General features: G+C 38.1%; 1 protein-coding gene across 1 annotated transcript; it reads right to left on the reverse strand.

The window, feature by feature from the left end:
- Positions 1-1,927: 1,927 nt before the first annotated feature.
- On the reverse strand, positions 1,928-24,392 carry ptp4a2a (protein tyrosine phosphatase 4A2a). Its single transcript, XM_062034679.1, has 8 exons — positions 24,210-24,392; positions 23,619-23,755; positions 16,607-16,732; positions 11,140-11,496; positions 10,942-11,034; positions 9,067-9,197; positions 8,873-8,947; positions 1,928-2,560 (listed from the first exon to the last, which is right to left on the reverse strand). Exons 4-8 carry the CDS (start codon positions 11,233-11,235, stop codon positions 2,449-2,451), a joined length of 507 nt encoding a protein of 168 aa, XP_061890663.1. The 5' UTR covers positions 11,236-11,496; positions 16,607-16,732; positions 23,619-23,755; positions 24,210-24,392; the 3' UTR covers positions 1,928-2,448.
- Between the last annotated feature and the right edge of the window lie 2,628 nt (positions 24,393-27,020).

Raw genomic sequence — 27,020 nt, forward strand, 5'->3', positions numbered from 1 at the left:
GTAGCTTCTGTAACGAGCTAAAGTGTTTTCAGATGTGTGAACATGATTGCACAAGGGTTTTCTAATCATCAATTAGCCTTCTGAGCCAATGAGCAAACACATTGTACCATTAGAACACTGGAGTGATAGTTGCTGGAAATGGGCCTCTCAGGCATGTGATTTGACCAAAATGAAAAAGACTGAAAAAACTTCCGGGGGTCTGGGGGACGAAGGCCCCCAGCCAGGTCCAGGTGCCCTGGTGGGGGAGGTTCGGGGGGCGTTGCCCCCCGAAGCTCCTGGTTTTTCACCAATTTAACATGCTAAAATGAACAAAGACAGCACCATTTGAAGAAAATATTTGAGTGTTTAAAGACATGAAAACATCATTAATAGAACATACATAACCCAATGATCCTAATGACTCACTGTATATGGTTCAGTCCCAACAGTATTTAGTCACTAATATTTACATCTTGTGTTCATTTCACATCCACAGGTGTCACACTGATCAGTGTTATTATCCACAGTTTATTTACAGTATTACCACATTACTTCAGTTCATGTAATGTAATGTAAACATTTCATTCTTTTCACCAAAATAGGATATACATTTATGAAAATAATTAAACATGTTTAGTATTGTTCACTCATATTTGAAAATAGGAAATAATAATAATGTGAGGACACTGACATATTGCATGAAACAAGTGTGAAAATATTGACCTTCAAGATTGTTACACCACTGACAATAGTTTCAACAGACTACATAAGAACTTAATATTACAAAATAGTATTATATGCAAATTTATTTCGAATAAATTGTTAACTGGAATCAATAATGCGACTCTTTGAATTTCTGTAATTTCATAATATATTTTCACGTGGCTTTTTATTCTTAGAAAAACTCATTTATATTTCGCTAAGCAATAATTGGTTAATATTTAAAACAATGCGTATTTCGCAAGCAAATATTTTTTAGCTTACCTCATTATTAACAACCCTGTCTACAACTGAAGTGGGTGGATCTTTCCTCTCCATGTCTACGGCAGTTGTCGATGTAAACAAAGGATGAAGTCCGTAAGGTTTGCTCACTTTCGGTTGACATCCAAAAGTAGCAGCTAGTGAAAAGTTGGTATTCCTTGCTTCAAGTTGTTTCATATGTTTTTGGCGTTTCGCATGTACTTCCAAAGCCTTGAAACCTCGTGATCCATAGTCAATATTATCATGACACCACGTGCACAAAACCTTTCCGGGACGATCGATTTTCCGAATAAAATCACCGAACAAAGTCGTAACTTCCTTCTTCCCAACAGTATCAGTGATTTCCCTTTCCATCCAGTCCCATCCAAACTTATTTTTGACATGTTATTATTAACGTCATCATTCATAACAGATGTCCTGATTGGTCACAAGGAACATGTCGACCAATCAACTACGGCGTAATATAAACTACGTCTCGAATCTTGATTTAGGGTCGGAAAAAAAACGGAAAAACGGGAGATCTTTTTTTTTTCCCCCCCCGAGATTAAAAAAGGCGGAATTCCGACTTTAGACGGAAAAATCACATGCCTGGCCTCTATACACCTATGTAGATATTGCACCAAAAAGCAGACATTTGCAGCTAGAATAGTCATTTACCACATTAGCAATGTATAGAGTGTATTTCTTTCAAGTTAAGACTAGTTTAAAGTTATCTTCATTGAAAAGTACAGTGCTTTTCCTTCAATAATAAGGACATTTACATGTGACCCCAAACTTTTGAACGGTAGTGTATATACATATATATATATATATATATATATATATATATATATATATATATATATATATATATATATTTATATATATGTGCGTATATATATATATATGTGTGTGTATATATATATATATATATATATATACTTTCTTAGATTGCTGAATCATCATTAAATATAAACATGAGCCAATGTCTAAATCCTCTTTATTCTCCTTATTTGCCAGTACTATGAGGAGGATGCATACAATAGTTACTTTAGCAGACAGATGCCAAACTTGTCTTGTCTGTGTCTCGCCAGTTACAACCTACTGTAAATGTGTCATGCATGAGTTACTTGTCTGCAACTATAGGCACAGTTCTGCTACCAAATAGATAAAAACATCAAAACTGTCAAATGTATCAAAGTTGCACAGTGAAACGCCAAATTTACAATTCAAGCCAAAACTAAGAACACAATTTAGCTGGTTATATTTTCTGGAAATATATTTAATAAACGACGTGTGCTTTACCTTAACTTTATCAGAATACACACCAAACCATTTCCAGCTTTCTTTGTGATTAATTTGGGGACTCGCAGTCTGTCAGCAACATTCCCCAGGATGAGTGGAGATGTTTGACACAAGTCTAGTTAGCAACATCACATTCAGCATCCAGTATCATTAAAACATGCTTCGATGGTCCCATGAACCTTCAAGTCTGCTACTTGTCCATTCCTACTGTATTGTGCAGCTCTGACCGTTAGCATCTTTGGAGCGCAAGCACAGTCTGGGCTTGTAGTTTTCCAGGAAAAGCAGCTGCTTTGAGTTAAAAGCTCCACGACGCTTCCTGGAAAAAAGAAAAAAAACATGAATAAACATTACTCTTACCATGCTTCAAACAAACAAGATAATGAAAATGTATGGGATTTATTTAAAATTGTGAAGAACAGGTGTGCCTAGATTGCCAATCAGGCTCAGGCGAGGGAGCCAGTGCTCAGGCCAAAGGAGTGGTCGAGCCAGACAGGAAGTGGAACTAAAGTGAGAGTGCTGAACAGGAACCGAATACAGAAAATGAGGTCATGACAAAATGTTTCTTATTATGCTTAAGTGCAGTAGTGTCAGTTTGTGGCAACATTCCCCTATAAACTTGTTCTGTAGCGAAAAGTCTATAATTATGAATAAATGTGCTATTACACCCCTAATATATTGACTTACATTGGATTTGGTTTTAGCATCTTTAAAGGAAAACTGCTCTTTTTTTTAATTTTTTTGTTTTGTTCACAATCATTATGAAAGACATGACAACGAATGGATTTATTAAAATGCATTCTAACTTGTAAATAAAAGTCTGCTTACAGCGGAGCCAATGGGAGGTCCTCAATTCTGCCCATAAAACCCAATAAACAACCATCTAGAAATTGCTAACAATACTCCATATACATTTGGTGACTTGAATATTAACTAGTATTAGTAGGGATGTCCGATAATGGCTTTTTGATGATATCCGATATTGTCCAACTCTTTAATTACCGATATCAACCGATACCGATGTATACAGTCATGGAATTAACACATTATTATGCCTAATTTGGACAACCAGGTATGGTGAAGATAAAGTCCTTTTTGGAAAAAAATAATACAATAAAATAAGATAAATAAATTAAAAACATTTTCTTGAATAAAAAAGAAAGTAAAACAATATAAAAACAGTTACATAGAAAGTAGTAATTAATGAAAATTAGTAAAATGAACTGTTAAAGGTTAGTACTATTAGTGGACCAGCAGCACTAGGGATGATGTTTGATAAGAAATTATCGAGTTCGAGTCTATTATCGAATCCTCTTATCGAACCGATTCCTTATGGATTCTCTTATGGAGTCCAGATAGGTTGTTGTATATGGAAAAAAACACAATATTTGGTTGAACAAAAGCTCACTTTTATTATATTAGAAAACAATTTAATCTAAAAAATAAATAAATATTGACTGTTACCCCCCTAAAAAAATAAAATTAAATAAATAAATGTTGACTGTTGTTACCCAAAGTATATTAAGTGGGATTTTTCATAAAAACAAATATATACAGTAACACGAAAACAACCTGTCTCTGTGATCACTATAGGTGTATAAATAGTAATATAGTGTTAAATAAAATCAGTCCCTTGGGCACAAAACTGGAAATACAGCTCTCCAAAAAGTGCACTTCTGCTGCTATTGGAACATAACTGTTTGTTATGATGCTTTGACATTTTTGCACTTTATTTCTTTATTGAAATAAAATTCTATGAAGAGAAAAGTTGTTTGCAAATGTGGTTACAATGCTAAAAAATGAAAAGTTAAAGCTAAAAAAAGAAATACACTTTATTGAGTTAACATTATTTCTTTATAGGGTAGATATATAGATAGATGTGATGTTAAGTTATGAGCTAGGGAATATAACAACTACACTACCGAGCATGCAACGGGAGTGACGAGCATGCGCGGTAGCCCCGAAAAGTGTTGTTGCATGTCGCCACCCGGCAGCTAAGAATGAGGTTATGAGCACGCTGTGAAAGTAAACGTCAAGAACTCAGCCAACACGCCTCGTCTGCATTATTTATAATTAGACAGACAACACATCTACAGTGTGATTTTGTAACGTTTACAAGGAAAGAAAAACCAAAGTTCAAAAAGGGAGATATGTTGTATATATATGTATGTGCTGCGGTTGTTTTAAGAAGGTTGCGACAGCTGCCGTAAAGGAGGTGCGTTGCTAGCCTGGTTGCTGTTTCCGGTTGGTGGTAAAAGTGTTGGTCATGTGTTTTACCCTGCTCAAATCTCTCAGTAAAGTTATTCATTGGAATTATACCTTTTGTTTTGAACTGTATTACACCTTGGAGCGCTTTTTCCCGTCCATTGTTTTTCCTGTTTTCGCTATCTGCGCCTAATGACTGAGCTACATGACGTAATTTCTTGTGACGTCTCACGGGGCATTTCTGGCCGGGACGGGATTCGTTCCTAGCGATTCAAATAAAGAACCAACTCTTTTTCTTACTATAGTGGTCTCGAAAACGGGTACCGGTTCTCAAAAAGGGATTCGAGTCTGAGGACACGGTTCTTTTCTTATCGAACAACCGGGAAAACCAGTTTCGAGTATCATCCCTAGTTATTACACCCCTAATATATTGACTTACATTGGATTTGGTTTTAGCATCTTTAAAGGACAACTGCTCTTCTTTTACATTTTTTGTTTTGTTCACAATCATTATGAAAGACATGATAACGGATGGATTTATTAAAATGCATTCTAACTTGTAAATAAAAGTCTGCTTACAGTGGAGCCAATGGGAGGTCCTCAATTCCGCCCATAAAACTCAATAACCATCCAAAAATTGCGAACAATACTCCATATACATTTGGTGACTTGAATATTAAGAAGTATTAGTGATATTGTTATTACAAGTGCTAACGCAGACAAATTATTTTCAGCGGCGCAGTGAACACTACCGTGTTTGGCTTTGTTTACATGGAGTGGTGACCCGTTTCCTCGCTTCTCTGCTCGTGGAAGTTCATTGTAGATCCTAAATCATGCCTCTCACCTGGATAGTAGAAGGATGAGGACGTGATCCGACAAGTTGGTACACTTTGACAGCTAATTTAAACCCGGTAAATGGCGAAAACTTTGACAAAAAAACAATTCTGTTCATAACTTTTATGGACAGAATTTCTAGGCGCAGTCAGGGCGTTTGGTGGCTGCGGGATTAGGTCTCTGCTTTTTGCAGATGATGTGGTCCTGCTGGCTTCATCTGGCCAGGATCTTCAGCTCTCACTGGATCGGTTCGCAGCTGAGTGTGAAGCGACTGGGATGAGAATCAGCACCTCCAAGTTTGAGTCCATGGTTCTCGCCCGGAAAAGGATGGAGTGCCATCTCCAGGTTGGGGAGGAGGTCTTGCCCCAAGTGGAGGAGTTCAAGTACCTGGGAGTCTTGTTCAGGAGTGAGGGAAGAGTGGATTGTGAGATCCGTGTGGCGTCTTCAGTAATGTGGACGCTGTATCGATCCGTTGTGGTGAAGAAGGAGCTGAGCCGGAAGGCAAAGCTCTCAATTTACCGGTCGATCTACGTTCCCATCCTCACTTATGGTCATGATCTTTTGGGTTATGACCGAAAGGACAAGATCACGGGTACAAGCGGCCCAAATGAGTTTCCTCCGCCGGGTGGCGGGTCTCTCCCTTAGAGATAGGGTGAGAAGCTCTGTCATCCGGGAGGAACTCAAAGTAAAGCCACTGCTCCTCCACATGGAGAGGAGCCAGATGAGGTGGTTCGGGCATCTGGTCAGGATGCCACCCGAACGCCTCCCTAGGGAGGTGTTTCGGGCACTTCCGACCGGTGGGAGGCCACGGGGAAGGCCCAGGACACGTTGGGTAGACTATGTCTCCCGGCTGGCCTGAGAACGCCTCGGGATCCCCCGGCAGGAGCTGGACGAAGTGGCTGGGGAGAGGGAAGTCTGGGCTTCCCTGCTTAGGCTGCTGCCCCCGCGACCCGACCTCGGATAAGCGGAAGAAGATTGATGGATAAATGGCAAAAACGACACAAAAAGACGCTTGGCTCCACCCCCCTTTTCTCCGCGAGTTTTATGAGTCATTCTTCATCTAAATGTGAATATATGAACACGCTAGCAGTCGGCATCCTAATGACAGCAGACATTGTACAGTACGTGATGTTTTATTATGTTTGTTGGCTCTCATGAAGTCTGCAGTGAGAAATAATCAGTGATGTTGGGGCGGTATAGCTCGGTTGGTAGAGTGGCCGTGCCGGCAACTTGAGGGTTCCAGGTTCGATCCCCGCTTCCGCCATCCTAGTCACTGCCGTTGTGTCCTTGGGCAAGACACTTTACCCACCTGCTCCCAGTGCCACCCACGCTGGTTTAGATGTAACTTACACTAGCGTTCAAAAGTTTGGGGTCACATTGAAATGTCCTTATTTGTGAAGGAAAAGCATTGTACTTTTCAATGAAGATAACTTTAAACTAGTCTTAACTTGAAAGAAATACACTCTATACATTGCTAATGTGGTAAATGACTATTCTAGCTGCAAATGTCTGCTTTTTGGTGCAATATCTACATAGGTGTATAGAGGCCCATTTCCAGCAACTATCACTCCAGTGTTCTAATGGTACAATGTGTTTGCTCATTGGCTCAGAAGGCTAATTGATGATTAGAAAACCCTTGTGCAATCATGTTCACACATCTGAAAACACTTTAGCTTGTTACAGAAGCTACAAAACTGACCTTCCTTTGAGCAGATTGAGTTTCTGGAGCATCACATTTGTGGGGTCAATTAAACGCTCAAAATGGCCAGAAAAAGAGAACTTTCATCTGAAAATCAACAGTCTATTCTTGTTCTTAGAAATGAAGGCTCAAACACAAAATTGTTTGGGTGACCCCAAACTTTTGAACGGTAGTGTAGATATTGGGTTTCACTATGTAAAACCGCTTTGAGTCACTAGAGAAAAAGCGCTGTATAAATATAATTCACTTCACAATTCACACGTTGTTGAAAAAGAAAGAAAAAGCTAACGCGATGCGTTTTTTTTAAATAAATGCGCTGCATATGCTTAAAATGAACACAATACGTAAATATTAAATGTTATTATAAATGTTACTACATTATATATATATACTTCCAGCATGTATACAAAACCTTAATGGAGGCGTTGGGATGTTTTAGGGGCTTTATAGGCAGAATAGAGCAACTCGTATAGGCTACATCAGGGGTGGGCAATTAATTTTTACCGGGGGCCGCATGAGCAACCCGAGCACTGCTGGAGGGCCACATCGACAATATTTCAATTAAATTTTGCTCAATATTATTTTTGATGTATACCGTAAGATAAATAATAATAATAATAATTAATAATAATAGTAATACTTCAACATAGTGTGTGTAACAGCATTCCATGACTAATATAAATAAATTAACATTAATAATAAATGACAGTAAAATAAGCACACGTATGACTGAGGAGTCATAGTGTAACTTTGTGTGGTGTTTGAGTTGTCCGACTTTTTGTGTGGCCATAAACGCACCAGTGGTTTAGTGCTATGCGTGTTGGTGACAGATGACAAGTTGGTTTTGGCCTGGTTTGTACGGCAGAAAATGACTAGTTTTTCGAGATAGAAGTGTTTTACTCATGTTTTTGGTGTGGTTATGGCCCAATATAAACAGTTTTGCTCAATAAAGTGATCGATATAATTCCTGTCCTCGAAGCATCTCGATAGACGTTACAATAATTGAACGGTGTTCAATTGAAGGGTGTTGACGAACACCGTTAGGGCCGCTTGTTGTCACTGTCACTCAAAGTTGCATTGCAAAATTACATAGAATAAATATGTTTATTTTGTTTAGAATTCAGATGGGATCTGATTTGGTGCGCGACATATATTTGCTGTGCGCAGAGGACGCTTGAGCAGTGCGCAATTGCGCAGGCACGCACCTTAGAGGGAACGTTGCTTGGCAGTCCATGTCTTGTTGGAAACACGCCATTCCTCATCAACTTTTCTCTATTTAGCGTCTCGGGTGTAAACCGTGCATCACTTGTCGCTGCATGTGCACCTTCACTCGCAGGTTACACACGGACACACGCCCATAAATAATACTTTTCAAAATAAAAGCAGCACAGTTGTATTGCGCGCACGACATAGATGTTTTTTCAACTTTATTTTGTAATTAATGATTGCAGCTGTTCACATTCACTCACAATCACGCACACGCATACGTCCACATGGAAGTAATACAAATAACGAATTTCAAAACAAAAGCAGCACCGTTGTATTGCACACTCGACATAGATACTTTTTAAAATTTATTTTGTAATTTATAATTGGCCTCACGCGGGCCGGACAGGGACGCACAAAGGGCCGGATGTGGCCCGCAGGCCGCAGAATGCCCAGGTCTGGGCTACATTGTCAGCAGACTTTTGATGGCATTTATTTACTATGTAGAATGCATTAAAAAAACATGTCTTAATTAGGGATGGCGAATGATAGGCAAAATTCCAACAAAAAAAGTGCAGTTCCCCTTTCATGCACAAAATGTGAACAGGGAAAATAGTTATGTGGTGTGAACATTGTCATGCAAAGATGAGAAAAAGAGCAAATGTGGCATCAGATGCCATCACTCACAGTCTTATGAAGTGAACAGCATCTTCGTACGCCATCCCACACTCAATTAGCGCCAGGGCAACGAGCACAGGAGCTCTGAGGGAACATCTTGAATCAATACAGGAGTCCACCTATCTAACTGGAATACAGTTGATGCTCAAGTGTCCATCCACCATAAAGTAAATGTACTTCAGCCCATTGCACACATCACATACCTTCCCAGTCCTGCAACACAATGCACAGCCACACAGCCGCCAGGCTCATCTCGAAACTTGGCCTGCAACAGGCTCAGCCAATCATCCACCAGCTGCTCTGGGGGGGCGGAGCCATCATCAAATGGCATATCCTGGAGAAAGTAAGGCATTTTGTTTTATGACTGGTTAATGGAAATATCCATTTTATTATGTTTAACTTTTAAAAAATCAAAATTACCTTTAAAAGTATGTTTTGATTAGGGCTAATAACATGCAGATAAAGTATAGATGGATGATTGGAAGTTTTTGAGACGTACTACATGTCAAAGTATCCCAAACAAAATGCTGTCTTTATAAATGATTTTATATTTTTCAATTTCTACCAGCTGAGATGTCACAGAATACTTCTAAAATGAATGTTCATGGAGTGTGTAAGCAACTCACCCAAACACACATAACAGCTCTTCCAACACATTTTCGCTTTTATATATTTCTAATTTTTTGCATGCTTTTAGCTGCAGGCCTCGAATTTGAACTTTTTAAGGTCAAGGCAAGTGTTGTCTTAAAGGAGTGCTCATATCTTAGGGCACCAGGGCAAGTTAGAAGGCACCAAGACAATCATTATTTTCTTTCGAGGCAGAGGATCTTAAGCATGCATATATATACTGGCCGGCATATATATATACACATATATTAGGGATGTCCAATAATGGCTTTTTTGCCGATATCCGATATTCCCCAACTCTTAATCACCGATACCAATATCAACCGATACCGATATATACAGTCGTGGAATTAACACATTATTATGCATAATTTGGACAACCAGGTATGGTGAAGATAAGGTCCTTTTTAAAAATAAAATAAAATAAAAACATTTTCTTGAACAAAAAAGAAAGTACAACAATATAAAAACAGTTACATAGAAACTAGTAATGAATGAAAATGAGTAAAATTAACTGTTAAAGGTTAGTACTATTAGTGGACCAGCAGCTCGCACAATCATGTGTGCTTACAGACTGTATCCCTTGCAGACTGTATTGATATATATTGATATATAATGTAGGAAGCAGAATATTAATAACAGAAAGAAACAACCCTTTTGTGTGATTGAGTGTGAATGGGGGAGGGAGGTTTTTTGGGTTGGTGCACTAATTGTAAGTCTACCTTGTGTTTTTTAGGTTGATTTAATAAAAACAAAACAAAAATAAAGACAAATAAAAAAACGATACCGATAATAAAAAAACCGATACCGATCATTTTCGATATTACATTTTAAAGCATTTACGGCCGATAAAATTCAAGCAGAAGCTTGTGGATGGCTAGCAAAAGCGCCTTATTGCAGGTAAACTTGCCAAGGGACATGTAAGCAAATATTAACATTGCTGTATGTATACTTTTGACCCTCACATTTTCAGTAGACCAATAATAAATTCATAAAAGAAGCAAACTTCAAGAAAGTTTTTTTGTGACCAACAAGTATGTGCTCCAATCACTACATCACAAAAAAATAAGAGTTGTAGAAAGTTATTGTAAAGTCAAGACAGCCATGACATGATGTTCTTTACAAGTGGATGTACACTTTTGACCACCACTGTATATTGCAATTTGGGCAAAGGCATTTTCTAGCATTCCTGTGCAAACTCTGAAGCAGTTGAAAGTTCCACTTACGAGGTTTGGAATGTCCAAAGGAGTGGAAAGCAAAGGGTTTTTGTTTATTTTCATAGAAGTGGCATCACCACCCTAAAATACCGCCTGCCCCTGTTAAGGTGACGGACTCAAACCAGTGTTATTAAGTTGATAAAACTCAAAAAACGGTTTTATTGATCATCAAGCGGACTTGTCAGTAGGATTTTTGCATTCATCGTTTTTGTAAAAAATGTAAAAAATACTCACCAGGACTTGAATGCCCTCTTGTTCCACTGGTGCCGTGTCATAGGTAGCAGCACATACTCTCACTAGAGTATTGGCTCCATATGCCTTCAGCTCCTTCATATCAACACATAATCAATCACTCTGACTTCAAACTAATCAAACAGGTACAATCATAGATGGGCTTGGAAAGAGAAAAGTCCAATGAAATAAGTGCCGTACCTCGATGAACCTTCCAAGTTGTGCATTAGTGGGATTGTGGGTGATTAGGAATCTTAGACAGTCATAGGAGATTTCCACTGCAGCCGGTCGATTCATTGTTACGACCACGGCAGCGTGTTGCTTTTACAAAAGGTACTGTTTTTTACAAAATAAAAAATTAATAAAAAAAGATCAGTCTATTCAAAGAAGTCAATTAGAGGAGGGGACTTTTGAGTGGGAAGAGAGGAGAGGATGCATGCAGAAATGAAGAAGCAGACTCTGCAAATTAAAAGCAAAGCCTCCTCTGCTCCCCAAAACGGGTGACAGGTTGCAAGTTGTCCTTTCTTCATATGTGTCTGACAGGATGGCAGTGAAAGCCTGCAATGGCAGAGAGTCAGAGAAATGTACTATGTAAATAAGGGGAAATCATTCTTTTCAAGACTGACATTTCCAGGTAATATTGATTTGCAATGAAACATTTTGCACCCTCACAGAACTAACTAAACACGTACCGTATAATCTGGGTGCACCAGATTATAGGGCGCATTAAAGGAGTCATAATATCAGTTATTTTTTTCTAAATGTATAAGACTTCATTGTGGTCTAGTGCCGCGAGATATTGTCTGGTGTGCCGTGGGAAATTATGAAACTTCACCTAATTGGTCCAAATTTTTTTTTTTTGCAAATCAACAATTATAATCTGCAAATAATGTGCCGTTGCTTAGTGTCTGTGCTGTGTAAAACCCGGCAAGGTAACCATGTAATACTCCATGTCAGTAGGTGGCAGCAGGTAGTTAGTTGCTTTGTAAGAGTCGAAATGTGTCTGGTGAGACGAGGATGGTTTGTTGTGATCCCAATATGCAGACCACAGCGTGCCGGTAAAAAGGTATGTAACGCTTAAACCAAGGGTGTCAAAAGTGCGGCCCGGGGGCCATTTGCGGCCCGCAGCTAATTGTTTACCGGCCCGCCACACATTCTGCAAAATTGATAATATTGCAAAAATTTTAAAAATACATTTAAAAAAAAGTGGAATGAGGTGAAATCTATGCAGACTGTTTTTTTTCTTTGGTCTTTGTTTATTTTTATTTTTTTTGCCATTGCTAAAAAAAAAAAAAAGACTAAAAATCTATGTCATAATGAATTATTAGTAGAGATGTCCGATAATATCGGTCTGCCGATATTATCGGCCGATAAATGCGTTAAAATGTAATATCGGAAATTATCGGTATCGTTTTTTTATTATCAGTATCGTTTTTTTTTGTTTATTAAATCCACATAAAAAACACAAGATACACTTACAATTAGTGCACCAACCCAAAAAACCTCCCTCCCCCATTTACACTCATTCACACAAAAGGGTTGTTTCCTTCTGTTATTAATATTCTGGTTCCTACATTATATATCAATATATATCAATACAGTCTGCAAGGGATACAGTCCGTAAGCACACACGATTGTGCGTGCTGCTGGTCCACTAATAGTACTAACCTTTAACAGTTAATTTTACAAATTTTCATTAATTACTAGTTTCTATGTAACTGTTTTTATATTGTTTTACTGTCTTTTTTATTCAAGAAAATGTTTTTAATTTATTTATCTTATTTTATTTGATTCATTTTTAAAAAAAGTACCTTATCTTCACCATACCTGGTTGTCCAAATTAGGCATAATAATGTGTTAATTCCACGACTGTATATATCGGTTGATATCTGTATCGGTAATTAAAGAGTTCGACAATATTGGAATATCGGATATCGGCAAAAAGCCATTATCGGACATGCCTAATTATTAGTTAAAAAATATCACTTTAAAATGTTTTATGTGGAAAAAATATTGTATATATTGTGTGGTTGCCATATAAAAACATCAAAGTTTTATTCGACAAAAGAGCATAAAACAAACAAAATAATAGTTCAAACGTAAAATCGACAGATATATATGAAGTTGATCTCGTAATTTAAGTGTGAAAAGTAAAAAAAAACTAATAAAAATGTATCACTTTATGAGTGGGGGACCTTTTGGATCCCAAATATATTTAGTAGGATTGTATTTAACTTTTCACTGTGATTACTCAAAAATATTAAAGAATTAAAATCAATGGTGTCCTGCATTATTAATCTTTTAGGCTCTAATTACTAAATACTGCATATTTCAGTTTTACTATAAAAAACAAAGTTGTCTTTGACAGAAAACCTTTTTTTTTTTTTAACTTTATATCAACCTCAAGTTGATATAGAGATTTACTGTAAGCGTTAAATAAAATATAATAATAATACTGACTTATTTTTAACAGTTTAATGACTGAGACCCTTTATAGTCCCCAGGAGCCCTAAAGGTTAAAATAAATAAAAGATCCATATATTTTGTTAAGGTTTGAAAATGAAAAATATCAAAATGGCCCCCGCTTGCTTAAATTTTTCCGTGTACGGCCCTGAGTGGAAAAAGTTTGGACACCCCTGGCTTAAACCAAAAATGAACAAAAGGGAAAGGGAAAGGAAAAGGCAATGGCTATGCAAAACGAAAGTAAAACTGAACTGGCTACAAAGTAAACAGAAACAGAATGCTGGACGACAGCAAAAACTTACGGCGTCCTCAAAGTACATCCGTACATGACATGACAATCAACAATGTCCACACAAAAGAAGGATAGCAACAACTTATATAGCCTTGCTTGCTAACACAAAGCAGGTGCGGGGAATAGCGCTCAAAGGAAGACATGAAACTGCTACAGGAAAACACCAACAAAACAGGAAGGGCCACCAAAATAACAGCGCAAGACAAGAACTAAAGCACAGGAAAAGACCAACAAATTCAAAATAAGGCACGACGACCTACTGGTGTATCTTTTTTTTTTTTTACGTTTTCTGCTGGTGGTGTGCCTTCGTATTCTTAAATGAAAAAAAAACGTGCCTAGCCTCAAAAAAGGTTGACAAACACTGGTCTACATAACATGTGATGGTGGTTTTCTGGTCAAAATGTTGCATAGATGATGTTTTACACATCATCTTCAAGTCGCTTTCCGACAGCCTCTTCAGGTTGCGCCGTTTTGTGGGCTGTCTTATTTACGTGCCTCCACTTGGACAGCGTCTTCTCCCCGTCATCTTTGTCGTAGCGTGCAAGGACGGGGGTGGAAGAAGTGTCAAAAGATGGCGCTAACTGTTTTAATGACATTCACACTTTACTTCAATCAGTAACGGAGCAGCATCTCCTCACCCGGAAACAACAACAACGACGCCAGAAATGTGTCCCGTGAAAAACCTTCCCGACTGGAACTCTCTAATAACTAAAGTTCCTTGGGTGAATAATGTAAACTCACCACACCGGTATGTTTTAGTGCTTTCATGGTGAGTTTACTGACAGATATAAGTAAGAACTTTACACTACTTTATATTAGAAATTGCAACAGAGGACGACGAATGTCCCATAACAAGAAGATAGAGAAAAAGAAGATTATCAACTGCGTAGTCGGCACGGACTACAAAGGCGGACGCGCGCAATTTTTCAGGATTTATGCAGATCCCAAATACAGATCAGCAGGTACCAGAAGGTAAGAAAAGTTGCTTTTGCAGACCGCACATAAGCGGCAATGCCCATGACCTTGGATCCCTCAGGCGGTACTGCATCAAAAAGCGACGTCAGTGTGTAAAGGATATCACCACATGGGCTCAGGAACACTTCAGAAAACCACTGTCAGTAACTACAGTTTGTCGCTACATCTGTAAGTGCAAGTTAAAGGCCTACTGAAATGATTTTTTTTTATTTAAACGGGAATAGCAGATCCATTCTATGTGTCATACTTGATCATTTCGCAATATTGCCATATTTTTGCTGAAAGGATTTAGTAGAGAAAATCAACGATAAAGTTCGCAACTTTTGCTCGCTGATAAAAAAGCCTTGCCTGTACCGGAAGTAGCGTGACGTCACAGGAGGTAATATTCCTCACAATTTCCCTTTGTTTACAATGGAGCGAGAGAGATTCGGACCGAGAAAGCGACGATTACCCCATTAACTTGAGCGAGGATGAAAGATTCGTGGATGAGGAACGTTAGAGTGAAGAACTAGAGGCAGTGCAGGACATATCTTTTTTCGCTCTGACCGTAACTTAGGTACAAGCTGGCTCATTGGATTCCACACTCTCTCCCTTTTCTATTGTGGATCACGGATTTGTATTTTAAACCACCTGGGATACTATATCCTCTTGAAAATGAGAGTCGAGAACACGAAATGGACATTCACAGTGACTTTTATCTCCACGACAATACATCGGTGACACACTTAGCTACTGAGCTAACGTGATAGCATCGTTCTCAAATGCAGATAGAAACAAAATACATAAATCCCTGACTGGAAGGATAGACAGAAGATCAACAATACTATTAAACCATGGACTTGTAACTACACGGTTAATAATTCTCAGCCTGGTAAAGCTTAACAATGCTGTTGCTAACGACGCTAAGGCTAACTTAGCAACCGGACCTCACAGAGCTATGATAAAAACATTAGCGCTCCACCTATGCCAGCCAGCCCTCATCTGCTCATCAACACCCGTGCTCACCTGCGTTCCAGCGATCGACGGCGCGACGAAGGACTTCATCCGTGGGTTTGGCGGCTAGCATCGGCTAGGCGTCTGCTATCAGGGTAAGTAGTCCTTGTTGTGTTGCTACAGCCAGCCGCTAATACACCGATCCCACCTACAACGTTCTTCTTTGCAGCCTCCATTGTTCATTAAACAAATTGCAAAAGATTTACCAACACAGATGTCCAGAATACTGTGGAATTATGAAATGAAAACAGAGTTTTTTTCTCCGGGCTCCGAATACTTCCCTTGCCCTCGTGACGTCACACGCATACGTCAGCATAATAAAACGTTTTTAACCGGAAGTTTGGCGGGAAATTTAAAATGTCACTTTATAAGTTAACCCGGCCGTATTGGCATGTGTTGCAATGTTAAGATTTCATCATTGATATATAAACTATCAGACTGCGTGGTCGCTAGTAGTGGCTTTCAGTAGGCCTTTAAGATTGTTAAATATCATGAAATATCTTGTGTTTGCAGTCTATTCAATTGAATATAAGTTGAAAAGGATTTGCAAATCATTGTATTCTCTTTTTATTTACACAACGTGACAACTTCACTGCTTTTGGGGTTTGTAGTTGTCCTATTGGAAGGCTCTTCAGTCTACACAGAGAAACACTAAAGCTGAGGTCTACCAATAATTCCATTGACTTGATATTTGCTATTCAGGCGGTTGACTCCAAACATTTTCCCAAGTGCACTTTCTGTCTGTGCCCGTGTCCAATAAGATGGCTGTACAGGTTATATGATGGCTACAGTTTCACTTGAGAATTGTTTATTTCAATTTATCATCGATGATGTTTAAAGTTTGTTTTGAAATGTGAACATGCTGGCAAGCCAGTCGGTAAAATACATTGTGGGTTTAGCATCAAGGTTCCAGTGCACTGCATTATCTCATGTGTGTTGACACACCTGTGTGGGTGTAGTTGGCAAGGTTTGTGCCTCTCAAGTATCTGGTTCACTTGTCCACAATAAGCAGCAGGTGCTGGGCTGGGCAGAACTCCCCTTCACGTCTTGCAAACGCCATACATGTGCAGCCTGCAAGGAGAGAAATAGGTCATTGTCAATGATGAAGACCATTTATTGATCCCTCCACCCAGTGCATGCCTGACTTTTTATGTACCGTATTTCCTTGAATTGGCGCAGGGAATACAGTATTCGCACGTCTAGAATTACTGCCGGGTCAAACTGGTTTCTCAAAATAATTAACGCATGCTTGGCCTTATCGCCCGTTCATTATTAACGCCGGATCAAATTTGTTTCGCAAAATATTAATTTTATTAACGCATGTCTATAATTTTCGCCGGGTCAAACTCATTTCGCAAAATATTTAGCATATGTCTAGAACTTCCGCCGTTACGTCACGAGTGACGCTTTACCTGTCCTCATTTTCAAAATGGAGGAAGCTGCTTTCAGTAGTTTGCAATCGCACAAAGGAAAAAAGATAAAGAGTTATTCACTAGGATTTAAAGTACAAGCTATTGAATACCGGTACAGTATGCTAAAAAGAACAGTAAGCAGCTATGTTTTATTAATATACCGTAGCTGCGTGTGTCAAATACGGTATGAGTCATTAAATGACTCCCGCTTCCTGGTGGTAGAGGGCGCTAGTGATCCTTCTTGCGACTTCCGGTACTGCAGAAGAAGTGACAACACGCAGCAACAGATAGTTTTTTTTCCCCTCTCGCCTGACCTTTTAACAAGGAGGATTACATACCGCTATCTCAAATAAAACAGTTTTCTAAACTGGACTTTCATTGGAAGCAGGAGGTAATAATTAAAGGAATATCTCCATCGAGACAGAGAGACTTTTAAAACTGAAGAAAGAAAATAAGGAAGACTTCTATAAACAAGTTATTGATGCTTTTGGTCAGAAGGAGCTGCAAATGGACTCCATTTATAAGTACAGGTAAGACCATAATAAAGTTTTTTTGATTAAATGTGCTTTTCATGATGGTATGCTTACATCACACTCAAAGCGCACGCCTATTTACCGCATTCCTTTTGGTAAACGCCGGAGTGAGAAGAGGTTTTAAAATAATTAGCGCATGCACGGCCATCCCGCAGGCTTCCGGTAAACGCCGGAGTGACAGGAGGTTTTAAATTAATTAGCGCCCCTGCGGCTATTCAAGGAAATACGTTATGCCATCTAGGGGTGTAACAGTACGTGTATTTGTATTGAACCAATTCGGTACGGGGGTTTCGGTTCGGTTCGGAGGTGTACCGAACGAGTTTCCACACGGACATATTAAGTAGCCGCCTCCGCTTCCTTCTGCCTCTGTCTCTGTCAGTCCTCTACACAGCACCCAGCATTGTCCCACCCACACAACCATCTGATTGGTTACAAACAGAGTGGTAACAGCCAATCAGCAGTGCGTATTCAGAGCGCATGTAGTCAGTGCTTAGCGTTTAGCAGGTAATCATCAGGCAGCGACATCTCCCCAAATGATAATAAACACCTCCCAGTCAACTACTAGTAACATCACTATGAGCCCGTTGATCTTCTAGAAACTTAAACTGCAGCTCAGCTCGCTCGCAGTCCTGGCTTGAGGTGAAGGCTAATTCGCTATTAGCGTAATGTTAGCTCATTTTGCGGTGTGTGAAGTGAAGTGAATTACATTTATATAGCGCTTTTTCTCAAGTGACTCAAAGCGCTTTACATAGTGAAACCCAATATCTAAGTTACATTCAAACCAGTGTGGGTGGCACTGGGAGCAGGTGGGTAAAGTGTCTTGCCCAAGGACACAACGGCAGTGACTAGGATGGCGGAAGCGGGGATCGAACCTGCAACCCTCAAGTTGCTGGCACGGCCGCTCTACCAACCCAGCTATACCGCCCCACCGTGTGTGTGTGTTACGGACAGCAAAGCCCTGTCTGTCTGTTATTTCACTTGACCTTTTTCTGTGTTGATTGAGCTGTGTTGAAGCAGCAAAAAAGGACATTATGTTAAATGAAGAGTTTCTGTCTCTGATAGTTGATATAATAATGTAAGTGCGTCATTAAGCCTACATGAACTCCATGGTGTCCAGGGATGAATAGTCTCTCCTATTGCTATTGTACCATTTTTTTCAGCTATAGTTACATGAATCATTAGTAATGCAGCAGCCTAGTTTTGAATGGCAGGGTCCCTGCTGTCACATGTTGATACAAATATAACATTTACATAATAAACCAACTACAGGCTTCCCAAATGCTGTAATAAATGAAGCATGATGAGTTGACTTGAAACTGTTTAATGTTGCACTTTTTATATGTAGAAGAAAAGTTTTGTCATTTTATTTCATCTGAACAACAACTTGAGGCAGTTTAATGTTGATTAACGTGGACAGAATTATTATTATAGTGTTCCCAATGTTAAAAGGATAAAGCCATTGTTCTAATATAGACACTTACATCATGTGTTGTCTTCATTATAACACTTATATAAGACTTTTTAAGTCATTTTGATAGTAGGCTAATATAGCTAATATAGACACTTACATCATGTGTTGTCTTCATTATAACACTTATATAAGACTTTTTAAGTCATTTTGATAGTAGGCTAATATAACTAATATAGACACATCATGTGCCGTCTTCATTATAACACTTATAAAAGACTTTTAAAGTCATTTTGATAGTAGGCTTATATAACTAATATAGACACTTACATCATGTGTTGTCTTCATTACAACACTTATATAAGACTTTCAAAGTCATTTTGATAGTAGGCTAATATAGCTAATATAGACACTTAAGTCATGTGTTGCCTTCATTTTAACACTTATATAAGACTTTTAAAGTCATTTTGATAGTAGGCTAATATAACTAATATAGACACTTACATCATGTGCTGTCTTCATTATAACACTTATAAAAGACTTTTAAAGTCATTTTGATAGTAGGCTAATATAGACACATCATGTGTTGTCTTCATTATAACACTTATATAAGACTTTTTAAGTCATTTTGATAGAAGGCTAGTATAGCTAATATAGACACTTAAGTCGTGTGTTGCCTTCATTTTAACACTTATATAAGACTTTTAAAGTCATTTTGATAGTAGGCTAATATAACTAATATAGACAAATCATGTGTTGTCTTCATTATAACACTTATATAAGACTTTTAAAGTCATTTTGATAGTAGGCTAATATAGCTAATATAGACAAGTCATTTGTTGCCTTCATTATAACACTTATATAAGACTTTTAAAGTCATTTTGATAGTAGGCTAATATAGCTAATATAGACAAGTAATTTGTTGCCTTCATTATAACACTTATATAAGACTTTTAAAGTCATTTTGATAGTAGGCTAATATAACTAATATAGACAAGTAATTTGTTGCCTTCATTATAACACTTATATAAGACTTTTAAAGTCGTTTTGATAGTAGGCTAATATAGCTAATATAGACACGTCATTTTTTTCCTTCATTATAACACTTACATAAGACTTTTAAAGTCGTTTTGATAGTAGGCTAATATAGCTAATATAGACAAGTCATTTGTTGCCTTCATTTTAACACTTATATAAGACTTTTAAAGTCATTTTGATAGTAGGCTAATATAGCTAATATAGACAAGTAATCTGTTGTCTTCATTATAACACTTATATAAGACTTTTAAAGTCGTTTTGACAGTAGGCTAATATAGCTAATATAGACACGTCATTTTTTTCCTTCATAATAACACTTATATAAGACTTTTAAAGTCGTTTTGACAGTAGGCTAATACAGCTAATATAGCCACTTATGTCATGTGTTGCCTTCATTTTAACACTTATATAAGACTTTTAAAGTCATTTTGATAGTAGGCTAATATAACTAATATAGACACATCATGTGCTGTCTTCATTATAACACTTATAAAAGACTTTTAAAGTCATTTTGATAGTAGGCTAATATAGACACATCATGTGTTGTCTTCATTATAACACTTATATAAGACTTTTAAAGTCATTTTGATAGTAGGCTAATATAGACACATCATGTGTTGTCTTCATTATAACACTTATATAAGACTTTTAAAGTCATTTTGATAGTAGGCTAATATAACTAATATAGACACATCATGTGCTGTCTTCATTATAACACTTATAAAAGACTTTTAAAGTCATTTTGATTGTAGGCTAATATAACTCATATAGACACTTACATCATGTGTTGTCTTCATTATAACACTTATATAAGACTTTTAAAGTCATTTTGATAGTAGGCTAATATAGCTAATATAGACAAGTAATTTGTTGCCTTCATTATAACACTTATATAAGACTTTTAAAGTCATTTTGATAGTAGGCTAATATAGACACATCATGTGTTGTCTTCATTATAACACTTATATAAGACCGTTAAAGTCATTTTGATAGTAGGCTAATATAGCTAATATAGACAAGTCATTTGTTGCCTTCATTTTAACACTTATATAAGACTTTTAAAGTCATTTTGATAGTAGGCTAATAAAACTAATATAGACACATCATGTGTTGTCTTCATTACAACACTTATATAAGACTTTTAAAGTCATTTTGATAGTAGGCTAATATAGACACATCATGTGTTGTCTTCATTACAACACTTATATAAGACTTTTAAAGTCATTTTGATAGTAGGCTAATATAGACACATCATGTGTTGTCTTCATTATAACACTTATATAAGACTTTTAAAGTCATTTTGATAGTAGGCTAGTATAGCTAATATAGACACTTAAGTCGTGTGTTGCCTTCATTTTAACACTTATATAAGACTTTTAAAGTCATTTTGATAGTAGGCTAATATAGACACATCATGTGTTGTCTTCATTATAACACTTACATAAGACTTTCAAAGTCATTTTGATAGTAGGCTAATATAGCTCATATAGACACTTAAGTCATGTGTTGCCTTCATTTTAACACTTATATAAGACTTTTAAAGTCATTTTGATAGTAGGCTAATATAGCTAATATAGACACATCATGTGCTGTCTTCATTATAACACTTATATAAGACTTTTAAAGTCATTTTGATAGTAGGCTAATATAGCTAATATAGACACTTAAGTCGTGTGTTGTCTTCATTATAACACTTATATAAGACTTTTAAAGTCATTTTGATAGTAGGCTAATATAACTAATATAGACACATCATGTGTTGTCTTCATTATAACACTTACATAAGACTTTTAAAGTCATTTTGATAGTAGGCTAATATAGACACTTACATCATGTGTTGTCTTCACTATAACACTTATATAAGACTTTTAAAGTCATTTTGATAGTAGGCTAGTATAGCTAATATAGACACTTAAGTCGTGTGTTGCCTTCATTTTAACACTTATATAAGACTTTTAAAGTCATTTTGATAGTAGGCTAATATAGACACATCATGTGTTGTCTTCATTATAACACTTATATAAGACTTTTAAAGTCATTTTGATAGTAGGCTAATATAGCTAATATAGACAAGTCATTTGTTGCCTTCATTTTAACACTTATATGTAGCCGAGCTAAATTTTATTTTATTTTATTTTAATTTTGTTCAATTATTCACATCATTTTTTGTTGTGAACTTCCCCAAAAGTGTTTCTCATTGTAAATAGGTTCCACTCTATTATTTTCCGTTACATACCTTTTTGTTTCCCTGGGGGGTGATTTGGCGTCGCACCTTTGTGAGCAGCTTCAGTGAGCACTGACGCTCGGAGCTGGTAAGTCATGTTTATGTCTCTCTCCTTTTGTTTTTTTAATAAACTTTTTGGTTGTCGTTTTTAAAAGTGTTTTGTGGGAATGCACACTGTTTTGTGACTTGTTGGTGTGCATGTGTGTTGAATTCCCGAATGGCTGTTGAATTGTTGAAAAAAAAACGAACTTTTGTATGCTAAAGGATGTGTGGATTAGCTTGGTTAGCTTACTGCTAGCTGCAGTTGTTGTGGGGTCTCCTGTCTCATGAGGTTGTGCAGGGGTCAGGGGCTCTGCTGTGTGTCTGTGTGGACATCTTGTGTGCCGCTCTAGCATTTATATGAGTGTGTATTTTTTTCTTTATTCTTTAGTGGAGAGAGATTCCGTTTGCCGTGGACTGTGTGTGACGCCCTGTTTTTGTTTTTTCCAAAAAAAGGTATGTCTGTTATGAGTTTTTTTGGCTTAGTTTATTGTATAAAAAATATAAAAAGAATTGATGTGGGTGGGAAAGATGAGGTGTATTGCTGCACATTTAAGGATCCTTTTTCTTAATATATATTGTTATTTGCTGAAGTATATATTTTATATACTGTGTTTTATTTAATTAATTTATTTGAGACTATTATGCTTTTTTTTTACCTTTATTATTATTATTTCCATTTCCACATTTAAACATGTATAATTGAATTGAGTGAGCACTGACGCTCGGAGCTGTGGAGAGAGATTCCGTTTGCCGTGGACTGTGTGTGACGCCCTGTTTTTGTTTTTTCCAAAAAAAGGTGAATAAATCCCCGTGATTCAACTCCAGTGTGTGTGCCTCACTAAGAAAATACACAACGCAGAACGCTGACTGTTACATATATAAGACTTTTAAAGTCGTTTTGATAGTAGGCTAATATAGCTAATATAGACAAGTAATTTGTTGCTTTCATTATAACACTTATATAAGACTTTTAAAGTCGTTTTGACAGTAGGCTAATATAGCTAATATAGACACGTCATTTTTTTCCTTCATTATAACACTTATATAAGACTTTTAAAGTTGTTTTGATAGTAGGCCAATACAGCTAATATAGCCACTTACGTCATGTGTTGCCTTATATACGGCTTTACATTTTTTGCGGCTCCAGACAGATTTGTTTTTTGTATTTTTGGCCCAATATGGCTCTGTCAACGTTGTGGGTTTGAACCGGATGACACACCTGAAGGCACCATAAAGGTGTGCACTGTGCGGTCCAATAATAGAACCAATTGAAGATCACGTACGCTGTGCTCGTACTCACCGTGATGTGGGCTGAGGTGATGGATCATGGAGCACAGGCAGGACAAGGTGACCTCTCCTGGATGTGGACACACCATTGATGACGACGCCGCTGATCCGGGTCTCGGCTCTGACAAGGCCCGCGAGCTTGACGCTGAGCTGCGGTGCACAGCACAAACACTACTTACATCGTGACGAGACATGCAAACGACCGTTTCAGGGGGATAACAGCGGCACACCGAAATGACGTCATCGCTTCGAATCGGTGAAGAGTGACGATCGATATATATTTTTTGGGGCGTTAAACAGATTTTCTTTCTGAATTCCGACGACGCGCGTGACATTGAACGCAACACGTGTGGTGTCCGGCTAATAGTGGACATGTTAACCGATGGCGTGCATATATTTATAAATGTATATTTATATATGTACTTATGTTGCAGTTAGCCATTCACCGTACATGTTCCATCCATCCATTTCCTACCGCTTGTCCCGTACATGTTATATTATAGAAGATATGTTCCTAACCAGACACCTGCTCATAAAAGGTGTACAATAAGACACCGTAGTTGGACGTCACATACATGGAGATAAAAGGTACAAACATACGCACCGTGCTAGTTCTCAAATATCGCAGTGGCTGTGATAAAAGAGTTTATTTGACGCGAGGAGACATGATGACATGACGCGCTTCTTCTTCTTTTTCTTCTTCTTCTTTGGTTGAATGGCGGTCGGTGAATAACCTTGTAGTGCGCAGTACCGCCCCCCAGTGTTGTGGCGTGTGACTCAAGCAGGAACACTACTCTAAACGAGAGTTTTTCAACCTTTTTTGGGAGACAAGGCACATTTTTTTTCATTGAAAAAACCCAGAGGCACACCACCAGCAGAAAACATTAAAAAATTAAACTCTGTAGCCGATATTGACAGTTAAAAAGTCGTCGTCGCAATTGTTGGATATGACTTTGAAGCATAACCAAGCATGCATCACTATAGCTCTTGTCTCAAAGTAGGTGTACTGTCACCACCTGTCACATCACACCCTGACTTATTTGGACTTTTTTGCTGTTTTCCTGTGTGTAGTGTTTTACTTCTTGTCTTGCGCTCCTATTTTGGTGGCTTTTTCTCTTTTTTTGGGGTATTTTCCTGTAGCAGTTTCATGTCTTCCTTTGAGCGATATTTCCCGCATCTACTTTGTTTTAGCAGTCAAGAACATTTCAGTTGTTTTTATCCTTCTTTGTGGGGACATTGTTGATTGTCATGTCATGTTCGGATGTACATTGTGGACGCCGTCTTTGCTCCAAAGTAAGTCTTTGCTGTCGTCCAGCATTCTGTTTTTGTTTACTTTGTAGCCAGTTCAGTTTTAGTCTTCCCTAAGCTTCAATGCCTTTTCTTAGGGGCACTCATCTTTTGTTTATTTTTGGTTTAAGGATTAGACACCTTTTTACCTGCACCCTGCCTCCCGCTGTTTCCCACATCTACAAAGCAATTAGCTACCGGCTGCCACCTACTGGTATGGAAGAGTATTACACGGTTACTCTGCCGAGCTCTAGACAGCACAGACACTCAACAACAACACATCATCTGCAGACTATAATTACTGCTTTGCAAAAAATATTTTTAACCCAAATAGGTGAAACTAGATAATCTCCCACGGCACACCAGACTGTATCTCCCGGCACACCTTGTGTGTGTGACAATCATTGGTACTTTAACTTTAACTTAACTTAACCTACCCTACCCTACCATACCACACCATACCAAACCATACCAAACTATACCATACCACACCATAGACCACCATACCATACCATACCATACCATACCATACCATAAAAATAAATGTCATGTCAACAAAACCCTTACACGCCCTACCCTACCCTACCCTACACCTATCATACCATACCATATCATACCCTAGCCTACCATACCATACCACACCATAGAACACCATAGCCTACCCTACCCTACCATACCACACCATAGAACACCATAGCATATGATACCACCCCATACCCTACCCAACCCTACCCTACCCTACCCTACCCTACCATACCACACCATACCATACCCTACCCTACCCTGCCACACCATACCATACCATACCATACCACACCATAGAACACCATACCATACTGTACCATACCATAGAAATAAAGTTCATGTCAACATAACCCATCTACACCCTACCCTACCCTACCCTACCCTACCCTATACCTACCATACCATAGCATATCATACCCTAGCCTACCATACCATACCACACCATGGAACACTATACCCTACCCTACCATACCATATCATACCACACCATAGAACACCATAGCAAACCATGCCACACCATACCATACCCTACTCAGTGGCCTAGTGGTTAGAGTGTCCGCCCATACCACACCATGGAACACTATACCCTACCCTACCATACCATATCATACCACACCATAGAACACCATACCACACCATATAACACCATACCATACCATACTTTACCATACCATAGAAATAAAGTTCATGTCAACAAAACCCTTCCACACCCTACCCTACCCTACCCTATACCTACCATACCATACCATATCATATCCTAGCCTACCATACCATACCACACCATAGAACACCATATGCTACCCTACCATACCATATCATCCCACACCATAGAACACCATAGCATACCATATCACACCATACCATACCCTACCCTACCTTACCATACCACACCATACCATATCCTACCCTACCCTACCATACCACACCATACCCTACCATACCATACCATACCACACCATAGAACACCATACCATACCATACTGTACCATACCATAGAAATAAACTTCATGTCAACAAAACCCTTCCACACCCTACCCTAACCTATACCTACCATACCATACCACACCATAGAACACCATACCCTACCATACCATATCATACCACACCATAGAATACCATAGCATATCATACCACACCACACCATACCATACCATAGAAATAAAGTTCAAGTTAACAAAATCCTTCCACACACTACCCTACCCTACCATACCATATCATACCCTAGCCTACCATACCATACCACACCATAGAACACCATATCATACCATACTGTACCATACCATAGAAATAAAGTTCAAGTTAACAAAACCCTTCCACACACTACCCTACCCTACCATACCATATCATACCATATCATACCACAACATAGAACACAATAGTATACCATACCACACCATACCCTACCCTACCATACCACACCATACCATAGAACACCATACCATACCACACTGTACCATACCATAGAAATAAAGTTCATGTCAACAAAACAGCACTCAGTAAGATAAATTGCACAAAAAAGCCTCGCATTCCAATGAGTAGTTTACATACTGTGTGGGACAAAAAAGGTGTGGCCCTCTGAAGCACACTCAACACTCCCACACAA

Source organism: Entelurus aequoreus, linkage group LG23, assembly GCF_033978785.1.
Source record: "Entelurus aequoreus isolate RoL-2023_Sb linkage group LG23, RoL_Eaeq_v1.1, whole genome shotgun sequence".
NCBI lineage: Eukaryota > Metazoa > Chordata > Actinopteri > Syngnathiformes > Syngnathidae > Entelurus > Entelurus aequoreus.

What these genes read in the sequence shown, in the direction of transcription:
- ptp4a2a (XM_062034679.1), bottom strand. Translation starts at nt 11,235, where the DNA reads ATGAATCGACCGGCTGCAGTGGAAATCTCCTATGACTGTCTAAGATTC. An exon ending in AACTTGGAAGGTTCATCGAG is followed by an intron (nt 11,035 to 11,139) that starts GTACGGCACTTA and finishes GTTGATATGAAG; the next exon opens with GAGCTGAAGGCATATGGAGC. An exon ending in GCTGTTCACTTCATAAGACT is followed by an intron (nt 2,561 to 8,872) that starts GTGAGTGATGGC and finishes TCTTTTTTCCAG; the next exon opens with GAAGCGTCGTGGAGCTTTTA.